The 23202-nt window shown below is 37.2% G+C and overlaps 1 protein-coding gene across 5 annotated transcripts in view; it reads right to left on the bottom strand.

Moving 5' to 3' along the window:
- The window catches only part of pde4ba (phosphodiesterase 4B, cAMP-specific a), a 118847-nt gene that overhangs the window by 35807 nt on the left and 59838 nt on the right, over positions 1-23202 (bottom strand). For 3 of the 5 annotated variants that reach the window (XM_088425176.1, XM_088425181.1, XM_088425177.1), the window contains 4 exons: positions 13848-14042; positions 13041-13077; positions 11197-11267; positions 7748-7800 (listed from right to left, as the gene is read on the bottom strand). In XM_088425176.1, coding sequence (XP_088281302.1) covers positions 7748-7800; positions 11197-11267; positions 13041-13077; positions 13848-14042 — 356 coding nt within the window. Of the gene's footprint in view, positions 1-7747; positions 7801-11196; positions 11268-13040; positions 13078-13847; positions 14043-21467; positions 21597-21770; positions 21988-23202 lie in introns of those variants that run through there. The other 2 variants (XM_088425180.1, XM_088425178.1) reach the window with 2 other exon arrangements.

Genomic DNA, 23202 nt, shown 5'->3' with positions numbered 1-23202 from the left:
AAAGTCAAGTCTTTTGTTACCTGCCCTTTTCTAAAAATGTCTGAGCGAGCCGTTCTGAGCATCCAATTGTGAGGTCACATCATACTATCAACTGCAACCTGTTTAAGTGAAAACGTTTTTTTTTTTTTTGCAGCAAACTCTTAATTGCGCTTTGTCCATTTGCCTATTCACACCTTGTTGCTTGATTCCCTGCTGTCTGGGTGACAAAAGTCATACTTGCCTTTGACAGGCAGTAAATGGAATGAAACAAGACTGATCTTTGAATGATTAGAATTAAAGTGTATAATGGTTATAATTTTTTATCCATGTGATATTTGTTTCTGTAATCTATCTTTTTTGTTATTTGGAATTGTCTGCTAGTCACTTCTTTGTCTCCACTTGGTCTCAGCAGGTCTGTTCCCATGTTACCCTTGTCAGTCTTTTTCTATAGCGTTCCCGGTACACTCCATCTCTGGTCATTATCGTTTGTCATGACTGTGGTGGCATTTAATTTCCTGGACATGCACATAACCTAACATATAGTTGCAAGAAAACGTATAATTTCCAGTACAAAACATATAGCTGCTATCATTAAGTTACTCACAAGATCTTGTCATGTGTATACTAGCAATGAGGTATCACATATACCACTGTTGATGCAAGGAAATGATTTGAGGCCCTTCACCACTGAGTGCAGAAACCACAATGAAATACCATGGAAGACAGAAAAACTCTTATCTGCTACAATATGATTTTCATTTAATGTTTCAGTTTTTTACAAATGTCACCACTTGTTTTCCTTATTTTATTCATTTTTATTCGTATTTAACCAACATCTACCTGAAAGTCTATACCATCTGTGAAACCACTTGTTTACTATTTAGTGATACCAGCCCAGTTTAATTTCATACAGATTTTTTGGGGGGGAGGAAGGGTGTGTGTGTTGAGCGGGGTTATATAACAATACTAATATATAAAACCTTCAATATTTTTCGATGAAATAGTCTTCTAATATAATCAGTTGTTTTTAATTTGTGAAATTACATCTTGTGTAGCACCAAACTATTTTTCTTCTCAAGAAAACTTTTAACTGGGGCAATTTAAAAACAACTGTCCATTTCAATTGCTAATGTATACAGTGTAATGCATTAAAAAAGCAATGTGATTACTGTAATGCATTACTTTTTACTGTAACACGGTAATGTAATACATTACATACAAAAAAGAGAAATATTTAAGTCACTGATGCCATAAGGTAACTTTGCATTACAACTGATTCCTTTGCATGCTTTCAAAAGTACACCTTTCCATCTCTGCGACATCAGCTGGCAGTGAGACTTTCACTATTTGCATTAATGTTTTTTTGTTTAATGTTTGCCACTTTAAACATGATTTTTTTCATGTTAAACTATGAAAGAGTTGAGCTGCAACTTTTCTTGAAGCAGCGTGTGAAAAGAAAGTGTTTTATTTGGTTGATTTTCACTTATTCTGAGAGATCTCATTTGAATCATTTGTTATTCCAGCATCATATAGAAAAACTTTAGTTTATTGCAGCCAACAAAAACGAATCATTTTGAAATAGAAAATTTTAAATTATAATAACATTTTTTTTAGTTTAAAAATTTTGCAAAAATCTCCTCAGATCTCGTTCTCGTGGACTCAATCCCGTGAGATATCTTGTCTAGTAGGATTCCTATCTCGTCCCATGCCTAATAAATGGTATTTACACAACTTATGAATAAGATCTAGACAGTTGATGAGACCCTCACTTCATGTAATGAGGATGACTTCATCAGGAAGTGAGGTCAAAGCTGTGAGAGGTCCTTACACAACACACACACACTCATGCACTTACACAAAAATAACAGTTGGGGAGATGGGACATAATGTTTCCTGACCCTGCTAAGGAACTGCAACACCACACCATTATTTCAGGCTGCACTTGTTTGTGCAGTGAGCTTAAGCCACCTCAACTTTGGACAAAGAGCAGACTACACCCTGGACTGGCCGCCAGTGACTCACAGGACACATAAAGAGAAAGACAACCATTCATGCTCACGTTTACACCATCGTGGAGTGGGAACACACTTCCTGCACGACACAAGTCAAGCAAGTGAATCATTGTCCAAATTACCCACATTGCAAGCAGCCTTCCAAACGCAAGCAAAAAACTAAGAATAAAACGTGCTTTCACACATTTATTTGAACAAAATGGAGCACTGCGCTTTTTATCCATCCATCCATATGACTGAGTGATAATGTGGGTGGGACACCCATGTTGGGCTACCTGCAGTCAAAGTCACTTAATCCTGAGTAGCTAATCCTCTGCTCTTCACCGCTTTGTGATGTCACATGGAAATGAACAGATGTTAGCTGTTCTAGTGAGCTAGTTTTTTACCTCGGAAGCTAGGCCTTAGTTCTCCAAATTTCCCAAAATGTAGACATGGGAACTCAAAGCTGGTTTTACAACGTTCGTTTTAACACAGGGTTGTGTTGAGTGAAAAATATGTAAATATGATATCATATTGGAAGTATTCTTCTAAGGCACGCATTGGACATTTTTCCTCGACCGAGGTGAGGCAACAGAAAAATTCTCAAGAGACACATTTTTTCAGCAAGTGGACAAGTTTTCAGGCTTGCTGGTTAGTTGCACTAATACCATGCTTCTTAATTATATTTTACCAAGCCCCCGCCAACTCCCCGCACTGACTAAAAATAAGACCATTATCTATAAAAATTATACAGGTATACCTACAACGGCATCCTTTTAGTAAAATACCAAAATAAAAAAAGCAACATAAATACAATTTTCAACAACTGTTAGCTACTTTTTATACAGTGTTTATACAGGTTACAAGTTAGTCTAAAACAGAAAAAAATCAAGGGGCCTGAAAAAAATATGCTTTTCTGTCCCCACTATTTGAGAAGGACTGCACTAATAAAAGCAGGCAGTGGGGTTGTATCTCTTTGGTTACACTGTCTAGGGAAAAAAAAAAAAGTTCATACCACTCATGGAAGGTTTTAGCTGTGTTGGAACCATGAGTTTTTAAAACCAAGATACACCTTGAAACTGTCAGCCATCCCCTGCCTAACACACAATTTGAATATGTTGGTGCAGTCAGTATGCCATGCATGCAACCAAACCTGAAGATTTCTTCACACATTGAAGTGACGCTGAGAGAATGCAGCGACAAGGAATGATGACGAACAAAATAACTGCATGTGACGCAAATAAGGCGGGCATAGAGCTGAACAATTCCCAACTTTGAGCAATGCGGTTTCAATAGAGACGCCGGTTAGACGTATTCCTGCTAAGTGAGTTAAAGGGTGAATCCGATTTGACACACAACATACAGTATACGCGCTACATTCTTTGTATTTTGTTTTTCACCAAAAGGCCATGTGACCACATCACCATATAATTACAGAGGTTGTGTCTTCAGTTTTAGGGCAGTGACTTAGAATTACAAGTAACCCTTTTCTTGTGCTTCTACTTGATTTGATTTAGTTTTCATTTGTTGGTAACGTCAGCACTTTAGTCATCTTGTCATCTTTCTGCTTATATAAGAACAAGAATTCCAGCATGTGCCCCAAGAGAGTTAGAATGAGATTCACCTGTTTACTTACGTATGATAACATTGTGTTAATATGTGTGCATTGTGTGGGCAGACACAATGAACATTTGTCTCACGGCATCCTATTTTTCTACTTGGGGCTGACTCACACATTCATAGACACAAACACCTCCATATACGCACACACACACAAACTAATCTAGACACAGTTCCTCCTGTCTACTGTCAGGTCCCAACAGTTAATGACAACAAAACAGGAACAATCTGATCCTCTCTTCCTGCCTCACGCTTCCTGCCCGCCACCTCCTCTGCCCCTGGCACAATCGACAGAAATACGGGTGATAAGAAAAAAAAAATGAATGGGTTCCAAAAACGAAGTGAAAACATTTAAAACAGACAACGAATGTATATTTGTAAAGGTGTGAATTATAGCATGGGTGTGTTAATACACTTAATGTGATAAATGACTTCTCATATTATTTTCAAGCGAGATGAACACGTCGAACAGTAGAGGATACAAATTTGGGGAAGGTAACTACTGTATATCACCACAACATCTGGGCCAAGCAAAAAAGTTGAACGATAACGAGTGCATTGTCTTGTTAAGCAGACCAACATAAAAGGAGTGCAAAGTAGTATTAGCTGAAGTAATAAGACTGTCAACCGACTGACTAGCAATTAAAACTAGAACTAATTCCCGGTGAGATGTCCCCACGCAGCACCTCATGTATATTTCATTTCCGGCAAAATTGTAGCGTTCTGGTTTTTAATCTTGAAAATATGGACGCTGTATTGTAGTATTCAGTTTGTTTCAAGACATGCAGCTTTATTTATCGAGCCATTTTAATACACAAGGTGTTCCTTGTGTTCCAACGTTCCTTTACATAGTTACTATGGAGGGGCTGGAAGCAAGCAGAGCTTCTCTCGTGTCAATTTACCATCAATGGGCTCGTTGTTATGTACCTAATACTTGTGATTTCTGCATGATTGAGCTTTATTGCAGCTTTAGTAGAGTCTGAATGAACTTACTTTTAAAAGAAAAAAAAAACTTTCTCCTCTCCGCTGCATATGTAAACACCGTACAAGTATGCAACACCCTTCACAATTTACTACTGATTGGATGTGGCTAATAACTAATCAGTGGTTCTCTGATCAAGATAATGCTGGGAAAAAGTTCCACAGCAGACCAAAAGACGTGTCAAGCTGATTTTGAGCCCAGTTTAAACATGATTTGCTTTTCAAACGTCAGATTAATTAAAAAAAAAAAAAAGATAATTGCCAAATTTCTAAATAATGGCTCGAATGATCCATCACTAATCCATGTATATTGAAATCACATTCAGTGGCTAAAAAATTGACATTTAAGAAATAGTAAAAATTTTACTTCCTTGTTTCATTGTCAATTTATGTTATTCAATTATGGTTTAAAAAAAAAAAGAAAAAAGCCCTTCTTAGTGGAAGTAATAAGAATACGTGCAACACATATTTAAGTAACAGTCTTGTTGGTTTTTACAAGAGGCCTGAACACACAGGCGTTAATGTAGACACACACATAGCACCTGATGAGCTGCGGTTCGGTTGAAGGAAGTGAAAACTTGGTCCATCTGCTTTGACAGGAAGTCAACAGAAGCCACAGAAAGGCTCAATGACGTCAATCAGAGCCACAGGAACACCTCCCCACAGCTCACACACAGACACACACACACACACACACACACACACACACACGCACACACCTACATGCACGCACAAACCCCCCCCACACACACACACACAAACACCCTCAACCCAAATACAACTCAAACCTATCCTCTAAAAGCAAGTCTTGACTCTCAAACAGAGAGTGGGGTCCAACAAAATGGTCCCCATAAGTACAAGAAGTCCTCTCAAAGACAGTAAAACCAGAGATTCGGTCCTCACCCTGCAGCAAAAACCAAGGGCAAGCACAGACACGCGCACGCACACACACACACACACACACACACACACACACACACACACACACACACAGTAAGCACTCATTCAAGTCAGACCACAATTACGCAGATCAGAAAGGTTACAAACATTCATAGCATAATTCTATGAACTACTAATTCGCACAGTCAAGCACAGAAAGAACATGTTAGTAGTAAAAGCATACAGGGAGGATTTGGCAGGATGAATTGGATGGTTTGCAAAGACCAAAATAAATCATTCTTAGGCAGATCTCATGCCAGAACTTAGTTTTTATGACCATACCTAAAAGACTCATAAATTGAAATCAAATGTCACTGGATACACCATGATGACCCTTTTCGGCTAATTCTTTCTGTATGCTTAATGTTACTGAAACAAGTATACACAGATTCAGACACGCTGACACGCTGTCATTCATTGACACACACAAATACAGTGGGCCCCCGGGTTACGAACTTAATCCGTTCAGCGGCTACGCTCGTATCTCGGATTGCTCGTATAGCGGGCAATCCAAACCCATGTTAATTCGTGAATGCGTGCAACGCGCGCCGAAGCCTTAGGTAAAAACGACACACTGTATACATATATTAAAATCGAGTGACATAATCTGCTGTACTCTTACATTACATAATAATTACAATGGATAAATAGCTTTTACCTTTAAAACGACGAGACTTGAGCTGGGTGTAAGCAGAGGGGGACAGAGCCCTACCTCAAAGTGAACACGGCGATAGAAATGCTATTGCTCTTGCTCAGTGTTACAGTAACTCTTTCAGTCAGGGTGCAAATCACGCAGATACTAAAACATCATCCTCTTATTTCTTTCTTTACCGCTGCTAGTAATTTTAGAAGCTATGTCTAACAGATAAAGTTTGCAAAGTCTTCACAACATTCCGTTTTTCACTAATTTTCTCTCCTTACTTCCATCCTGTCCCATCAAGCTAGATAAAGGCGTTCGGCCAATAGCATATCGGCATTTCTGTGATTGACGTGTGACGCCGGCCAATAGCATCTCCGTGAGTGAGACCGGGTGACCTTAATCGACCAATAGCATATTCGCATCTCCGTGACTGACTGATAATTATTCGCACTTTTTTTTTTAAACGGTTGGAATGTATTGACAATTAATTTAAAAAAAAACACACATTTAAACCAATGACAATTCTTTGTCCTGCAATCGGCACATTTAATTTCATGTCAGCTGTTTTTCCCTTTAGCTGTACAAACACTACACTTAAATGGTAATATATTTAGACACCGTGAGTGAGACAGTCAGTGTGACGTTGTAAGAGCAATAGCGTTCACGTTACTGCCCCAAGCATCTACTGATGATTAATGCTGTCGCTACTGTTGATTTTACTGACGCAATTAAACGAGAACATATCTATATACTCAATGGCCGGCATGTCGAATTGCTCGTAAGGCGAGAGGTTTGTTCGTAAGCGGAGGACAAAATTCTCCCTGATCCACGCTCGTAAGGCGAATTGTTCGTAAATCAGGGTGCTCGTAAGCCGGGGGCCGACTGTACATTCACAGTGTAAAAAAATCACATGGTGAAAGAGGGAGCTTTATGTTTTTGTTCAATCAGCTCTTCTATCAGCTCCTACTATGCGTGTGTGAGCTACTTTTGGTGTGACAATGATGCTGATGAATGGTAATAAAGTCTGGACTACAACGCATATGGTATTCAAGGTGAAGATTTTCACACACTGTACAGTAAGTATCACATTAAGTATATGTGAGGACAAAGGCAGAAAAAGCGATAAACATCAAGTGCCACATCGATTGCGGTGGACCGGCTAGCTATAGTTGGTCACCTGCATGACTGCGCTACCGGAAAAAAAAACTCAACCGAAAAAAAATCGTCAATTGAGGGGGAAAAAGAACACTTGTTTATATTGACTGCATGCTGAAAGGTAAGTATTATCAAGAAGTAGACCGTTGTCACGACCTTGTTTCCGGGAGAACTTCAAAATAGTAACATTCGTCTTTGTATTTGTGTCATACATTACTTGATATCCTGCACTTTATTTTGAAGATTGGTTGACAATGTTTGGCTCTTTTATGATAATACAGTGGCTTGAGAGGCAGCAAATTCTCAGTGTGTCTCAAGTCTCAGGGTAGATAAAGTTTGGACATTAACTATAAGGCCTATCTAAGGTATATAATAAAAACTACACCAGTCTATAAAGAGGAGTTCATGTTACACAATTCAAGTTTTCAAATGAGCTCCTTACCGGGGAGGCACACTTTGGTGACTGCAGGCTGATTTGCTGCTGCAGGAGACCTCCTGAAAGAAGACATTAAGAAGAATAAAATATTGATTTGCTTAAAACTGTTGACCTTTTGGGTAACGCTGGATAAACACATACATACACACACTGTATACATACATATGGATATTTTGTCTAAACTTTGCTCTGCCCTGAGTTGAATATGCAGTATTACACAGCGGAACTGCTAAAGTTGGACAATCCTTAAGTAGTATGAGTGTGAACAGAACCAAAATGTGCAAGAAAATCTACTTCAGATTATTCAAATGAAATGAGATGCAACTTTTTTTTTACTTTTGTTTACTTCGTAGGCAAGTAGTCTGTACATTCATTCAACAGATTTTATGATGAATTTGCTGTGAAAAAATATAAACTGAAGGTCAACCTGCTTACTATGAAGAATTATGTCACTTAAGACGTTCGACTTTATTATGTCACTTCAGACGTTCTACTTTATCAGCCGCAATGTAAACTCAAGTTAGCAGCCCAAGGCCATGGAAAGCATTATCTTTGAAGGATAGTTAAAAACCTCGAGATCAGACTTCCCTCCATTTCATATTAAAAATAATTACATTTATGATGATGATATTGAGAAAGCTACATCAGAATAAGGAATGTATTTTTTTTCCAAAAAATAGGTTCGAAATGATTCAAATGATTTGATTTGATATGATTCAGTGGAATTATGATTTGATTAGTTCTCATACTGTCCAGTGGGTGTAATGCAAAGACTTTGTTGTCATTTGACCCCATAATTCAGAACTGTAAATGTGGTTTCCTTCTAAGATTAAGATGAATGAACTAATAAAAACTACAGTAAATCCCCAAATACAAGGGGCACCTGTGTATAGGATGCACCATTAATTTTAGGGTCAAATTCTGGTATTTTCTATGTTACTGTATATAGTAGACGGACCAAAACTTTGGCAACAATGGAAAAACAGTAGCAAAACAGAATAAATCTTTCTTTAAATTGTGTGTTTCTGATTTCCCAGATTGTGAGTGGTCAGTGAACGCAGCAGCAGTGTAACATGCTCCATCCAAGCAGTTGTGTTTCCTTTTCCTTGCAATGCAGCTCAAGTTCATTTTACCATGAATACTTTTCCATGTTCCCTAACCAGAAAGACATCACAACCTTGACATGATCTTCTCATTTTTAATAATGGATCTGTGTGTCAACAAGGATGGACTCAGACGTTGGTTCAGTCTGCTCACTTCGTTTATCGAAAATAATGCCATAACAACCTCAGTTAACACAAACTGCTGTTAACTTAAAAAGGCACTGGCTGCTAACTTCCACCTGTCTTCCGCCCTCTAGCTCAAGTAATTATTGTAAGGAAGAATATGGCTGATAGAAAAATGCACGTCTGTGGTTCAAAACTCAGTTTATATAAGGACTAACAGATCAATCTTCCTCTAAGGTGTTGCATAAAAAAAAAAAATGTAATCTTTAAGTTACCGTTTATAGGACTTTTGGCCTTTAATTTTTGGAAAAAAAAGTGTGTCTCATATTTAAGGAATTACGATACTACAATTCGATAGGTATCTAAATAGATTTCAGAGTAGAATGATCCGATTCGTTTCAATTCAATGCACTTTTAGCTTTCTAATAAATAGGTAAGGGTTGCACCACTAATAGCGCAATGGAGCATTCATCAAGAACATAACTGTATTTATGACTGTATGACATGACAACATTATGTAGTTGAAACATTAACACTGTGCTTGAATACAGTAAAATAATGTTCTAAAATATTGGTTAAATAAAAACACGTTGAATAAAAGTTAAAATCCAACAAATGTTTACAAACAAAACTTAAAAATAATTGGTTCTATAATGTTCTTTTATAAATAGTTCTCATTAATGCCCTAACCCTTGTCCCTCACTACCATGCCATGGTCTCGTAACCGTTGCTGCTGCTTCTTTTGGCGAATCAAAGCTAGCAACATGAGCTAAATTAATTCCTGCCCATTTATCCAATAAACCATGCGCCAGTCATTTCTGTTTCCTTTTTCTCATCACGACATCCTGCGCTTGATGTGTTGTTCATCTCATAACATTCGAAAATGCACTTCTGGGCTATTTATCATGGCTCATAATGATTGGTAACTATTAAGTGATTAAATCTCAGAACGAAGGCTGGAACTTCGCAAAAAATATATTATGCTAACACCCAGCAGAGGGAAGTAAAGCAAAAACAAATACAAGTCAGCTCATGAATGAGTTTGCGGCCTGGTGGGTCAACGTCTCACAGTAGGTATTAGCCTGACACAGCAGAGTGGCACGGGGCTCTGTTAATGTCAAACCGTGTTCCAATTTATGTGCTGCCTATACTGGTTGGAATTGTTGACCTCAATTAAAGTCAAAAGACTCAAATTTGAGTCACACACAAAGACACCTTTGGTAATCATCAGGAAGTAACAGCACCCGAAATATAAGTAGAATTCACACAATTGACACAAAAACATCATTTACAGAGGCTTGGATATTTTATATACGTGTGAGCAGAAAACAATATGGAAAAATGTCCAATCAATAGGCTCATCTAAACATATTGTTTAAAACCAACCATGCTCAACATCTAAAAAAAAAACAACATTAATGCATTTATTTATGTATTTATTTATTTTTACCTCCAGTGATTGTCTTAGAGTCTATGAATGTAGGTCGGCCACAGTAAGAGAATGCAGAGTTAATGTTTGTATGACTTGCAGCAGCATCCTTTCTAACACTGCGGAAAAACGTATTACGGCTGCCCTACATAAATATTTTTAGTCCTTTGGCACCACCTTGAGGTGTGATACATTATTGACTACTTGCTACCGCCAGTTTAGGTGGCATGGCACTCAGAGGCAGACGTGAACCTTGTGTGGAAAAACACCTGCCCTCTACTGCATTTTTAAGTGGACAGTTGAGCTTCAGTAGTGATTGACAGTTGACAAAGACAGAAATCAATTAATAAATAAGTTCATCTAGCTCAAATCCTTCAAATCTGCCTTCTTTTGTCACTTCCTGGGTGCCCCAGGGATCTGTCCTAGGACACCATCCCAAAGCCCATTTTGAAGTGTCAGCTAGATACGTCAAGGTGTAGTGATGCGATGTAAAATGCATTAAGAGACACCATAGCAAGTCAGACTTTTGCAAAGCTCGTTACTACCATCTTGTGGTAACTTTACAGAATCTACTGACTGCTGCATACTAAAAAAAAAAAAAAAAATACTGTACATTTTAAGCTTAAACTATTGTGTTTCATTAAAATTAATCTGATCTACATTAACTGTAAAACAGTAATATGAAACGACTTGCTTCAAAAAAATGCATGTGAGACTGTTGCCTTCAAGGTGTCTTCAAAATGAAATGCTGCCTCACTTAAGTGATGCATGTAATATAAGCCAGAAAATGAATAACTTACTTGCTGGAGGCACACTGGACATTGGTCAATACAGTGAAGTTATTCCTCACACTTCGAAGGCTTGCCAGGACCTGGAAACATAAAATAAAGATTTTCATTAGTCTTCTCTTCATGCATTTATTTAGCCCCGGGCGTTTGGGTAATTCACTGTTCATGTAGTCTTCATTCAAACTAGGTTGATGTTCACTGATTGATAAAGTATTGATTGATTGGCCAATTATGGGCCTTCCATCGTCGTCTAAAATCAATAGTAAATTGGGTCTTATTTGCTGATTGTTTTTAATCAATGGTCACACTGTTGATTACACAGAATTCTTTACCATAAGGAAAGTAGAATTTCCTTCCACAGTGAAAATAACGATTGCACTCCTATGAAACTATGATTTCTATTGGATTTATTATTTACTTATATATTATTTGTTCTATTTGCTGTTTATATTATTAATATGCACCAATTAGAGCAGCGCTCCCAATTTCGTTGTATACCTGGTTACAGTGACAAAAGCATTGTATTGTATTGTATTGTATTGTATTGTATTGTATTGTATTGTAGTGTATTGTATTCTATTCTATTTGTTAAGGTCATGAACATGACATTCAAAACAAAGTAAATCTTACTTTTTATATGGAATGCTTCTGTGAGCAATGCAAGGAATTGTCACTAAATTATACACAACCTGAAATCACAGTTTGTTTAGAAACTATAAAAACAGTGCAACATAAATCAAAACACATGTTTTAAATATTACATATATTCAACTCTTGGTAACACAAATGCAAATGACAAGCATTAACATCCTTTGACCTCAAATTAAATGTTTGCGAAAATAAGAAACACTGACTTCTCTAAGTCAAACAAATCTTCATCACCTTTTCCAACTATTTTAGACAGGCTAAAAACCATACAAATTTCAATGATTACTTCTGAGAAAAAAACGACCACATTCAATAGACTAAACACACCTAAGTTTTAAAGGACGACTTATGAACTAAACTTGAACAACACTGGCCGGGCAACTACAGCAACCCATTTTGAAATGACTATTTTTTTATTAAATTTGGACCATAGACAGGCACAACATAACCCAATTAAGAACGGCGACTTTTGGACTAAATTCAGACCACATCGGATGGATTAAAACACAACCCAGTTTTTAACAACTATTTTTGGACCAAATTTTGAACCTCGCTGGACAGGCTCAACACAACCCTATTATACACAATTATTTTTGGACTCAATTTGGAACATAGTCAGGGCTAAACACAACCCAGTTTTCAACCACTATTCATGGAGTAAATCCAACGTCCAGAAGACTTCTGGTGCTGGGTGGGATGTTTCTATTAAGCAGACATGCAAAATTCAGGTTCAGAAAGTAAAATAAACTGCCACAGTTTGGCCTAGCAGGGTTTTTAGTTTCTGAACATGATTTTCCCATCTCTGCTAACAAGTGTCATATGGTGAGGACATTTTTGTTTTAAGTTTGATTAAACCACAGTTGACTATATTCCATTCTCTGTGAACAGTCTTTACACCAAACAAATGTTGTTCAGAAGATTTGATGCTGAAAGGGCTTAATTGAAGTCTAATTAGTTCCTGTGGGAAAATTTGTTCAAAAATCTAAATCACAGGTCAACCACTAGTTTCCTGCATTGTTTCTACAGGGGTTGTCTTCAAATTGGCAGCGCAAAACCTGTTAATAACGTTGACCACTTGAATCAGGTGGTTAATAGGATGGTTACATCAAAAACAAGGTGGTTAAGGGCTCTCGTGGTCTGGACTTGCACCCCTGTTCTACAGTACCAGATTTCACTGCAAATTCAACAACAATTAGGGAAATCGTTACCTGAGCAAAAGGCGTCACGATCAAGTCATCACCATGTCTGGAAGGAGAAAGAAACGTGCACTAAGAAATGTGTTCAAATAGTGCAAGTACTGATTGTAGCATTGGAGAGAAGCTAAAATGTCCCAAGTGTGAGAGAGGAAGGTCAAAAATGGGAGTCTTCAGCTCTGGGGGGTATGTAACCTTGTAAGGCATTTTATACAATGACTAATCTATTTTGGTAAACAGAGAAAGAGCAAGACACTTCAAATTATTGTCATGCTGTCTGGAGCCACAAATTTATTACTGCGGGGATATTCACAAGTATCGCCACTCAGTTGCTACCAGAGGATCAACATCAGACTGGTCAATGTAGAAAAGCATCATGTTCATTTTTCTAATGATTATACTTATAAGGAAAAAAAAACTGCAGGAGAGCTTCATCAAATAATGATAATTAAAAGTATTAAAAGAGAAAAATGTTTGGTTAATTTTGTTTCCAGACAGAATGTTTTAATACAGTGTGACATTTCCTCAAAACTGGAGTTGTTGATATTTGATTTAGATTGGTATGAAATGAAACGATCCACAGACAAAAGTGAAAACGAGATGTATATTCCCTTTAATTTGAATGATGTCAAAGGCAGAGCATTTTATAACAAGAGGAAATAACTGGTCCAGTGGGGTTACAGACATCATTTGAAATCCAGAGAAACAGTGCAAAAACGTGCAAAAAGATAATGAAAAAAGTATGTGACCATTATTCACTGTAGTTTTCAATCGCGCAGGTGTGGCTAGGATGTGTCTCGGCAGTGTGCAATTCTTACTCACAGCTCAGAGGCAATGGAGGAGTTCCGTGACATGGACTTGGGTGACAGATCATAGTCGCTGTCCGAGCGATACAAAAAGGACTCTCTGCGTTGGCTGTGACCTGGGAAGTTAGTGTGAAGGACAAGTCCAGAGCCAGGCGAGGCCTGTGGGTCCAGAGGACTGCAGCTGGCTGAAGGGCCATTCTCCACATCAAAACTGCACACATAACGGTACACTGATTCAGATTGTTTCATCTACCTCGACCTTTTCGCATTGAAGCTTAACAGAAGACAACATTCAAACGGAGCAAAAATGCATTGAGTACTACCAACGTTCCCTGAAAAAATACACACACGCACTCTCATTTATAGACATACACAAATGCACGAGTTGACCTGGTAAGGGGGGCGCGCGCTGACATGCTAATGTGCACCCTGCTCCATCACTGATGGGCATTAGTGAGATTGAGGCTAGTATGTTCAGGAAGAAAAAAAAACATATTTTCCTCATTAATGCTGTAACACAGTTTTGTGGCAATGAACTCACTTTCATATTTGCAGTTCTTGTCGCAAAACTTGGTGTTTTTAAACAGGTTGGGATAAATGGCAAAATTGATCAAAGCCTGAATATTGGCTGTGACGGTTTACTTAAATATTTTAAAGTTAAGCTAAGCTTTTTTTTCAGTGTACAGTAGCTCAGTTTTTAGGTGTTCAAATTTTAACCAGTAGGAGGCAGTCCAGTACAAAGCATTAGCAGTTTGCTCATCAAGAAAAAGACAAATAATAATAATGATAATAATAACTAGTCATTGACCTTATAGTTGCAGCTCTACTCTCAAGCTAATTCAGGGATTATTGCTGAAACCTCACATGTTTGGGACGTTAGGAACAGAATTACATGTGTGATGTACATGTAATATTTTTAATGTGTGAATGTTAGTTTATGATTGATCATCTTAAATGGCAATCACTAGCATGCTAATGTTAATTGCGATTGCTAATTGGTTGCCCCCCCGCAAAAAAATCATATGTATCAAGATAATAAATGATGAAATTCCAATAGATTATAAAATAAAATTTACTCACTTTCAACCTTACATTATTTTTAGAAAATGTGTTGTGTAGAGGCATTACTCAATTATTTTATGGAATAATCAATAGGCTAATCGATTTTTAAAAGATTCAAAAGTGACAGCCCTACATTGGATTGAGGTTTGATGTATGAAGTAATTAAAGTAAGGTTTTCAATGACACTGTCAGAACATCAAGTCAAGCTTTTCCAAGTCCTGTTTGCTCCAGGATCCACACTCTCCTCCTCACAGGACAAATGCATGTATTTTACTGATATTTGCCCAACTCCAATTTTATAGCAAGCGTGGCCAGCATACTGCTTTGCCAAGAAGCGAAAGAAGGTGCGCAGGTTTGATTTGTTTGGTCCCTGCCGGACTGGTCATTACAGAGCAAGTACAAAACATCTACAGAAATGCGTGAGCACTATATAGTTCATGTTCACACATGCATGCCTGCATTTTGCACCCACCACTGAAGCTTGACTGCCTGTGCCTTCAGGTCAAGCTCCTGTTTTAATGTCAGACAATCACATGCAGACCACATTCAAACATCACTCACTTGCAAATCCTTAGGTACTCATTCATGCATGAAACATTCATGTTGTCAAAAACACGGCAGTATATAGGCTCCAAAAAGATGGCTAAATTGAGAATGGGAACCTTTGAAAATGGTGGAATCTGTGTGAAAGGAAGACAAGTGTTAAAGCTTGTGTACAAGCCTTCACTTGTGACTCATGGCAGTTTTCTTCGGGCTCTCGCAAGAAAATATGATTAATAAAGTCACCCCAGAAAATAAACGAACATGGAGAGCACTTTAAGCAAATTCATATCATGGGCCTCGATTGAGAGATTTCATAAACTGAATCATGTCAAATAACAACATAGTCATTTAGCTCAAGGCCTGAGCACAATCTTTAACCTAAAATGTTATAGAATAACTTTGTGGTTGTTCCGTAAATGTAGGGGGGAAAAAAATCATTGATCTTGTGGCTGTGTTTGCACCGTAGTGTGCTTAACCAGACAAAAGAAGGATATCCAAGCATTTAGTCTTGGAATAACAGCACAGAGACAGCTCTTGGGAACAAAGAGGCTTTTCTGTGTAATAGGGTGTATTTGTCTGGGAACTCATTCTTACTCATATTACTCGCGCATGCTTTCTCATAAAGTTCATCTATGGAAAAACACTGTTGAGTGTCGCACATTGACTACCGTAATGCAGTAACATTTCTTTTTAACAGAGGGTCACAAGGGCTGTCTGTGTGCAGTATGACGTCTAGGACAGTTTAGCTGACCCAATGCGCGGTCAAGAAGAGGTTCAAAGTTTCATGAAAGTTCTGTCATAGTTTTTTTTTCTGGGAGTAGGGGAAATTTTGCAATGTTCAATTCTGATTACAGAAACGTAAACCAAACTGCTGCTTTCTTTTTGAATGACTTAATTACACTGATATTGCACAATGCAAAGTGCGCAGTGAAAGAGTTACAAAGAAAATGCACTAATAAAAGTTTTTTGTTTTTTTTTGGCTGTTACTTCTCCCTCTGAACCCAACAGCGGCATCGATTGGACCCTAATTAGGAAACTCCCTTTGTTTGTTTGTTTCGGTAAAGACAATTTAGTTTTACTTGCCACTGCCAGACAAATCATAGAACATATCTATGATTGTGCTGGTTTACATAGGTGTAGTGCTTCTCTGTAACATACTGAGAGCTCTTGTATAATTACAGTAAATGAGGTAAACTCAACATTACTCAAGTCAGTACGATGCAGCCTAGCTTATCCACAACTCCTCTGCGCTCTACAGTCCAAGTATTCTTCTTTGTTTGAAGAACACACAAATATGTTTGAACAAGTTTACCAGATGCATCCGAACAATTATCAAAATATTGGAATTACTTTGCAGTACATTTGAAAGGCATTACAGTACGTTCGAATGACATAGCTCAGTCAAAATTGTTTATTCCACAAAGGCAATTACATTTTGGCACATGTGGCGACTGACATCGAATGTATACATGATCCAAAAAAACAACGGTTACTGTATATTCACAAACTAATCAAATGTGCTAGGTTAAAACCCAGAAAGCAGGTGAGCTGTGATTGTTCGTTACCTGAGCCCTGTACATTGAAAAAAAAAGCTTTTCAAATTAATTAAAGATAAAATATATAGTTGCTGCTGAAAATGGCTAAATAAGTAAAGTAACCCTTCAACATGGTTCTATTTTAACTCTTATTAGCACGTTCGTGTCCCATCACTCGCTAGTTTTAGAACAGGCCTGTATAGTAATCATGTTCCCTTCATTTATTCCATTTTTTTTCTGCCATTATCGTCATCCCAAAAAACTGAATGGCCCCTTCTTACGGAAACTGTATAATGTGGTCTTTATTACACTGTATTTGGGTCCACCTGCCAGTAAATGATCATTGCACTCCATACAAGTAAACCAAATAAATCCCATCGAATGATATCAGTGTTTTCTATCGAAAATGAAACCACAAAAAAGAATTCTTTTGTAAGCACCAATCAAATAAAATGAGAATAGTCCAGGCTCCAACTGAATGCCACTAGAGTTATTAATAGAAACCAGGTCACTAACAATCAGAATTTGTGCCAAGTCATTATTCAGTGCATGTGCATTACCGTCAAATTAACCCAACAGATGTGCTCATTTACAGATTGTTATATTATTTGCAGCTTACATAGTTCACAATTGTAGGAAACGCAAAGCAGAACTGGACAGGAGGTGTGATAATGATGGAGCAGTGCCTAAGGCATGTTGACTGTGTAAATGTGTGCCTATGTGTTCGCAAAGTATCCCTTTGAGATGGCATCGATGACACCTGAGGTTAGCATGGAAAGACCCATGTGTCAAACACAGACAAAAAAGTTGGGGATAAAATAGGTTACTTTGCTGGATTGAAACAAGGAATTGTCTTTTAGCTTTTTCGAATCATTTACACTTTATACGTTTCATGCTTGGGTGGGTCGCATCATCCAATCAACAGTCAATAGCAGGGCTCATTAGTTCTCAGACGAAAATAACTTTATGGCTCGGGAGCCAATTTGGATTTCACACAGATATTCTGAAATCAGATTCTTAACCACAAACATACTGTACACCATCTTTTATAATGCAAACATAGTGCAAACAATGCTAACAAAGAAACTCCCAAACAGTTATGCCAGCATGCAACGTAAAAAGGACTTCGCCTGAAAAAAAATGGGACAGATTTGAAAAGCTATTTAGCATGAATTGAAAAATGAAGCCAAAATGTAGCATCAGGATCAGTTTAGGTTTTAGTAGTTATTCTTTGCAGTCTCAAGCAGATATGGAAGATATTTGGAGGTGGTTTTGCCTGCAGCGGGGACTAAGATGGATTGTTTTTTGGTCTAGTGACCACTTAAAGTTGCAACTACGGTCTTTTTTCTGCCTAAAACCAGAAAAAAAATCCATATATATATATATATATATATATATATATATATATATATATATATATATATATATATATATATATATATATATATATATATATATATATATCCCTATGTCTCGTCTTAATTACACTTCAACACCTTGCCATTATAAAATCAAACAGAGTGTTTACAGTTGCAAAGAAAAAAAAACATATGCAGGCAAGAGAAAAAAAACACAAACAACTGTCACAACAGATCAATAGACCAGACGTTTTCAATTTATATTAAGTCAAGTCATAAGAGTTTGCATTTACAGTATATGCCAGTAGAAAATGTTTCAAAATAAAACAATCAAGCACTGACTGAACTTTTTGAGGTTTCAGAAAAATATGTATCATTTGAGAATAACTCCCTGCAAACTAGATACATTTTAAGCGAATGAAATTTGGACATTTGAGAATAACTCCCTGCAAAGTAGATACATTTTAAGCGAATGAAATTTGGACAATCTAGTATGTGACTTACTGTAATTATAAATTAAAAAAAAAGTGCAACAAGTGGATGAATGAAAGTTGTGATCGCTGACCACCACTGCTGATGAGCAATTAAACTTTTAAAAGGGCATATTCAATGTGCTTAAAACCGACAAATGTCACTGCAAAGCTTGGACACTGATCTTTTCTTTATTATTGGCAAAGCGACTTATTTGCCTCCAGATATTGATTAAATATTGTCATGAATGCATTTTGTACAAAATAGAGAACACATGAGTTCTTGTCAGATCTGCTACAGGACATACAGTGATTGCGCAGTTTAAGTGTGACATTTTCCCAAAATTTTATAATCTAGGAACTATACACATTTTCCTAATTCAGGACATAGTTTGGGAAATGGTTGTGGAGGTTAGTTATGTACATTATTGATTTGGACATATTTTCCTTATTTCAAATAAAAAAGAATATTTTTTTGTTTTTAATCTAGCTCTGACATCCTATACTAATTGGCCCTTTGTCTGGTACCTTTGGTTTAGGAACACTACATCAGTACACATTTCAATCACGTCATTGATTTATTTTAAATCTACTTCCCATTCATCCGTTGTTCCCCAAAGCTCAGTCCTTGAGCTTATTCTGTTCAAAATGTACATCCTTCTTTTCTGCAGTATTTTTCACACAACTTTGTCTATCCATACAATCCACGGCCATTGTGCTACCATCATAGACTGAATACAGATAATGCGATTACCTTGCTCAAAATGAACAGTGGAAAAAATGTCTTCCTCTTGCTCTAAAATATTTTTTTTCATCTAGATAGTTATCTTCCAGCTTCCTGTTCCTGACTGATTAAGTGCCACTCAATAGCACTTCATTTGAGTCATTTTTTTCATTACATGGTTTCACCTCCACAACATCTCCGTCTTTTTCCATTCCACACACCTAACCATGGTGCTACTTCAATTCATGTCACATCCTGTCTTGATTACTTCAGCACTCACTGATTTACCAAATAAACCTATCCTTAATTTGCAAATGGCCCAAAACAACTCAAATTTTGTCAAGATCAGCTCACACAAGAAACTACAGCATTCACTTCTTGTCCACACCACATCTTATATTGTATTTGATGGTGCCCAAAGTCAGCATTCAAAATCATCACTTAAAATACCCGTTTTTAGACAAGCTTATGATTTATATTTTTTCTGGTTATAGTAACTTGTATTTGGTTAATTGATTTTATTTTTGTATGTTTGTGTTTTATACGACTTTGTTGCATTTTAGTCTTCATTTTTGTACTCGTCCCTTTGCATTATTTCAGTCCTGTATGTTTACCTTGCTGATGTTAATTATTTTTACAATTATTATTACGCAACCATTTTTGCCATATATAAGCTACAACAATAAAAATTCACTGTCCAAATACTTATGGGGGGGTAGATGAGTAATTCAGTGAAAAGAGTGAGTCACTTGTATCATTTTTTTAATATAGTTATTTTCTTATTCATTTATTTCGCAATGGTGATATCTTATCGATTCCAATATATTGCACATGCCAAGCTAAGCTTAGAGACAGCTGGTCTCACGTGTGATTTTGCGAAATAACAGACAACGCTACTGATGTTTACAGAGTAACGGGCGCAACGTATGAGCCATCAGCCCCAACGAGAGACTGCTGCTAGGACAGATAAGATGTTGTGCTGATGTTGTGAAGAAACAGACACCAATGTGCACCCTGAGAAGACAAGGACAACCACGATCTGTTCAAACAAAGGACAACAAAGACAGCTAGAGGACCAAACTAAGCTATTTACATTCAGAACTTCCTTAAGACTCTTTATTCAACACATGCAACAGTACCCTCAATGCATGGATTAATGCCTATGTATGAAGAATTACATTCCTATACATGTTTTCTTTTCATAATAGCCAAATACCATCAAGTGAGTCATAAATTGTAAAAATACACCAGTAGTAGTTTCTCATTGCCATGAAAAACATTAACTTGGCTTACCTTCAATCTTTATCATGATCATGTTATGTAACATGAATGTGCCAATGACTGTCATGATAAGAAAATGCTTGACTCCCATCTGCTATAGTATATGTATGTATTTAAATATTAGGGCTGTCAAAGTTAAAGACTTAACTTTAGAGATTAATTTTGAATTTTATAAATCGTTAAAAATACAAAAATGAGTTCAGTTTGAATTTTATAAAAAAAAAAACCTCAGTTCACCGAGTTCTATTTACTTGTGGAACGTGCACTCTGCCAACTTAGTCACCAGCGCAGAGACAAACAGATCTATTTCAACAGTTATAGAAAGAATATTAAAAAAGTAGAGACAATTAGAAAATTACATGAAATAAAAGTTAAAATAAAATCACCTAGATATATATATATATATATATATATATATATATATATATATATATATATATATATATATATATATATATATATATATATATATATATATATATATATATATAAATGGATCCAGTGTGTGAAGCAAGCAGAAACCTGAAATACTGTAAGACAAGTGTGCATGGAAATAACCAGTGTAAGCACAAAACTGACACCAAATCCGGATAAGTAAGGACCGTAAGAACAATGCAGCAACGGTAGTTTTACATTTGACGGATAACAAAGATGCATCCTAACCTGTTAATGTGGCCATGGTTGGCGGCATGTAGTTTCCTGATGACTTCCTCACTGAAGTCAAAATGAACCCTTCCTCTGGCACAAGGTGAACGCCGGTACATTGCCCCAACACACACATGCATACACTACCTGGCACACACATAGAACCACAAACGCAGTGGCAAGAACATGCCAGGCATTTCAGATATAGCACTTACATGCAGTCTTTCATTTACAAATGTCACACACTCCAGTAAGCTATTAATGCACATTTTGTCAGTCAAGCTGAAAACATACTTGGACCTATTCACCAATCACACTCACCCAGTGCCTATGAAACAAGTCATTCAGGGTACACCAGAGAGATGGCTGCAAAAAGTTGCCCAGCATATCCACCAGTCATCCACCTCTTGGGTACAAATAAAGTAGGCAAACAAACATTCAAACATCTTCACCCAAACACTTGAGCCAATGTCACACAGACAACAACACAATGTGCGAACACACACAGATCACGTCACATCATGCACTTCTTGTCCATACTCTGACTCTCTCCCTTTGTGGACTCATTGGCAAAGGCTGTAGTTCCTCCCCACTGTGTGTGCGTGTGGGCGTGTGCGCGTGTGCGCGTGTGTGTGTGTGTGTGTCTGTGTATGTATGTGCTTCTCACACACTCGCGTGCCTTCCCTTCAGTGCAGCCCAACAGACTCGCGAGTCACATTCAAGATCTGGAGTGGATTTAACGGGACTCCGGAGTCAGTAATCGCCAACAGCTTCATTACGTTTTAGAACGTTGTGTACTTGATGATAACTTGAAGGGGAGCGTGCAACCACAAAACCGCTGAACACAAACATGAGTTGATCTAAAAAGTGCATTTTCTTGATTTAAAACAAAACTGTAGGTTTTAATTCCATCTTACTGTGTCCACTTTGTCTTGTTTGTAACAGAAGTTGGTGGCATCTGGCATGCTTGCAGGGGGTCACTATGCCTGGTGACATTTCTCTGAACTGTAACGTCTACAAAAATCTTGATATAAAGTCATTTTCATGTGCGATCAAGGCTATTGCTTTAGTTCCACCTGCACAAAAAATGACCTTGAATGCAAAACTAAATTTAAACAACAACAATAATATTAACTCCGAGTGGTATTATAATACCTTTAGAATTGTTGTTGATGTTTGCAGTGGTCCAAAATCAATAAGTAATGGACACTGATTTTAAGTTTCCAGTGCTATGGTATGTCAGTAACATGGCACCATTTGTCGATTTTTTATTTATTTTTTTTTTCTAATGGCAGCAGTAATGCTTAACCCTAACCCTAATCCTTTGGGCAAAGGGCAAGGGAATGCAGAGAGGAGCTTCATCCATACTGCCCTCTCAACTCTCTCCTCCTCCCTCACAAGAACAAAAACTTTAAATGATAGGCCACCTTTTTTAATTTGTGGGTAAGAGAAAGACACAAAATAATTATTTGGGAGCATTAAATAGATTAGAATAATGTGTGGGAAAACTACTAATATGCATTATTGCATTAATATTAATATTATAAGCATTATTTAATATTATAGTGATATTTGCGTTAAAGTCTCACAAACAACTTTGACATTTCGTTGAGCGATTGGTGTGCACTTTCTCTGGAAGCTGCACTGTCAAGTAGCCTGAAATGTACAGTAAGGTTTTTCAGAAGAGGTCATTATTGCTTATTGCCGTCCTAAAATAAAATTCAATCTGACTACTGTATCTCCATCCATGTCT

This window comes from Hippichthys cyanospilos, chromosome 10, assembly GCF_059441005.1.
Source record: "Hippichthys cyanospilos isolate Australia breed blue-spotted pipefish chromosome 10, RoL_Hcya_1.0, whole genome shotgun sequence".
NCBI classification, from domain to species: domain Eukaryota; kingdom Metazoa; phylum Chordata; class Actinopteri; order Syngnathiformes; family Syngnathidae; genus Hippichthys; species Hippichthys cyanospilos.
This window is presented reverse-complemented; position numbering and strand designations above follow the sequence as displayed.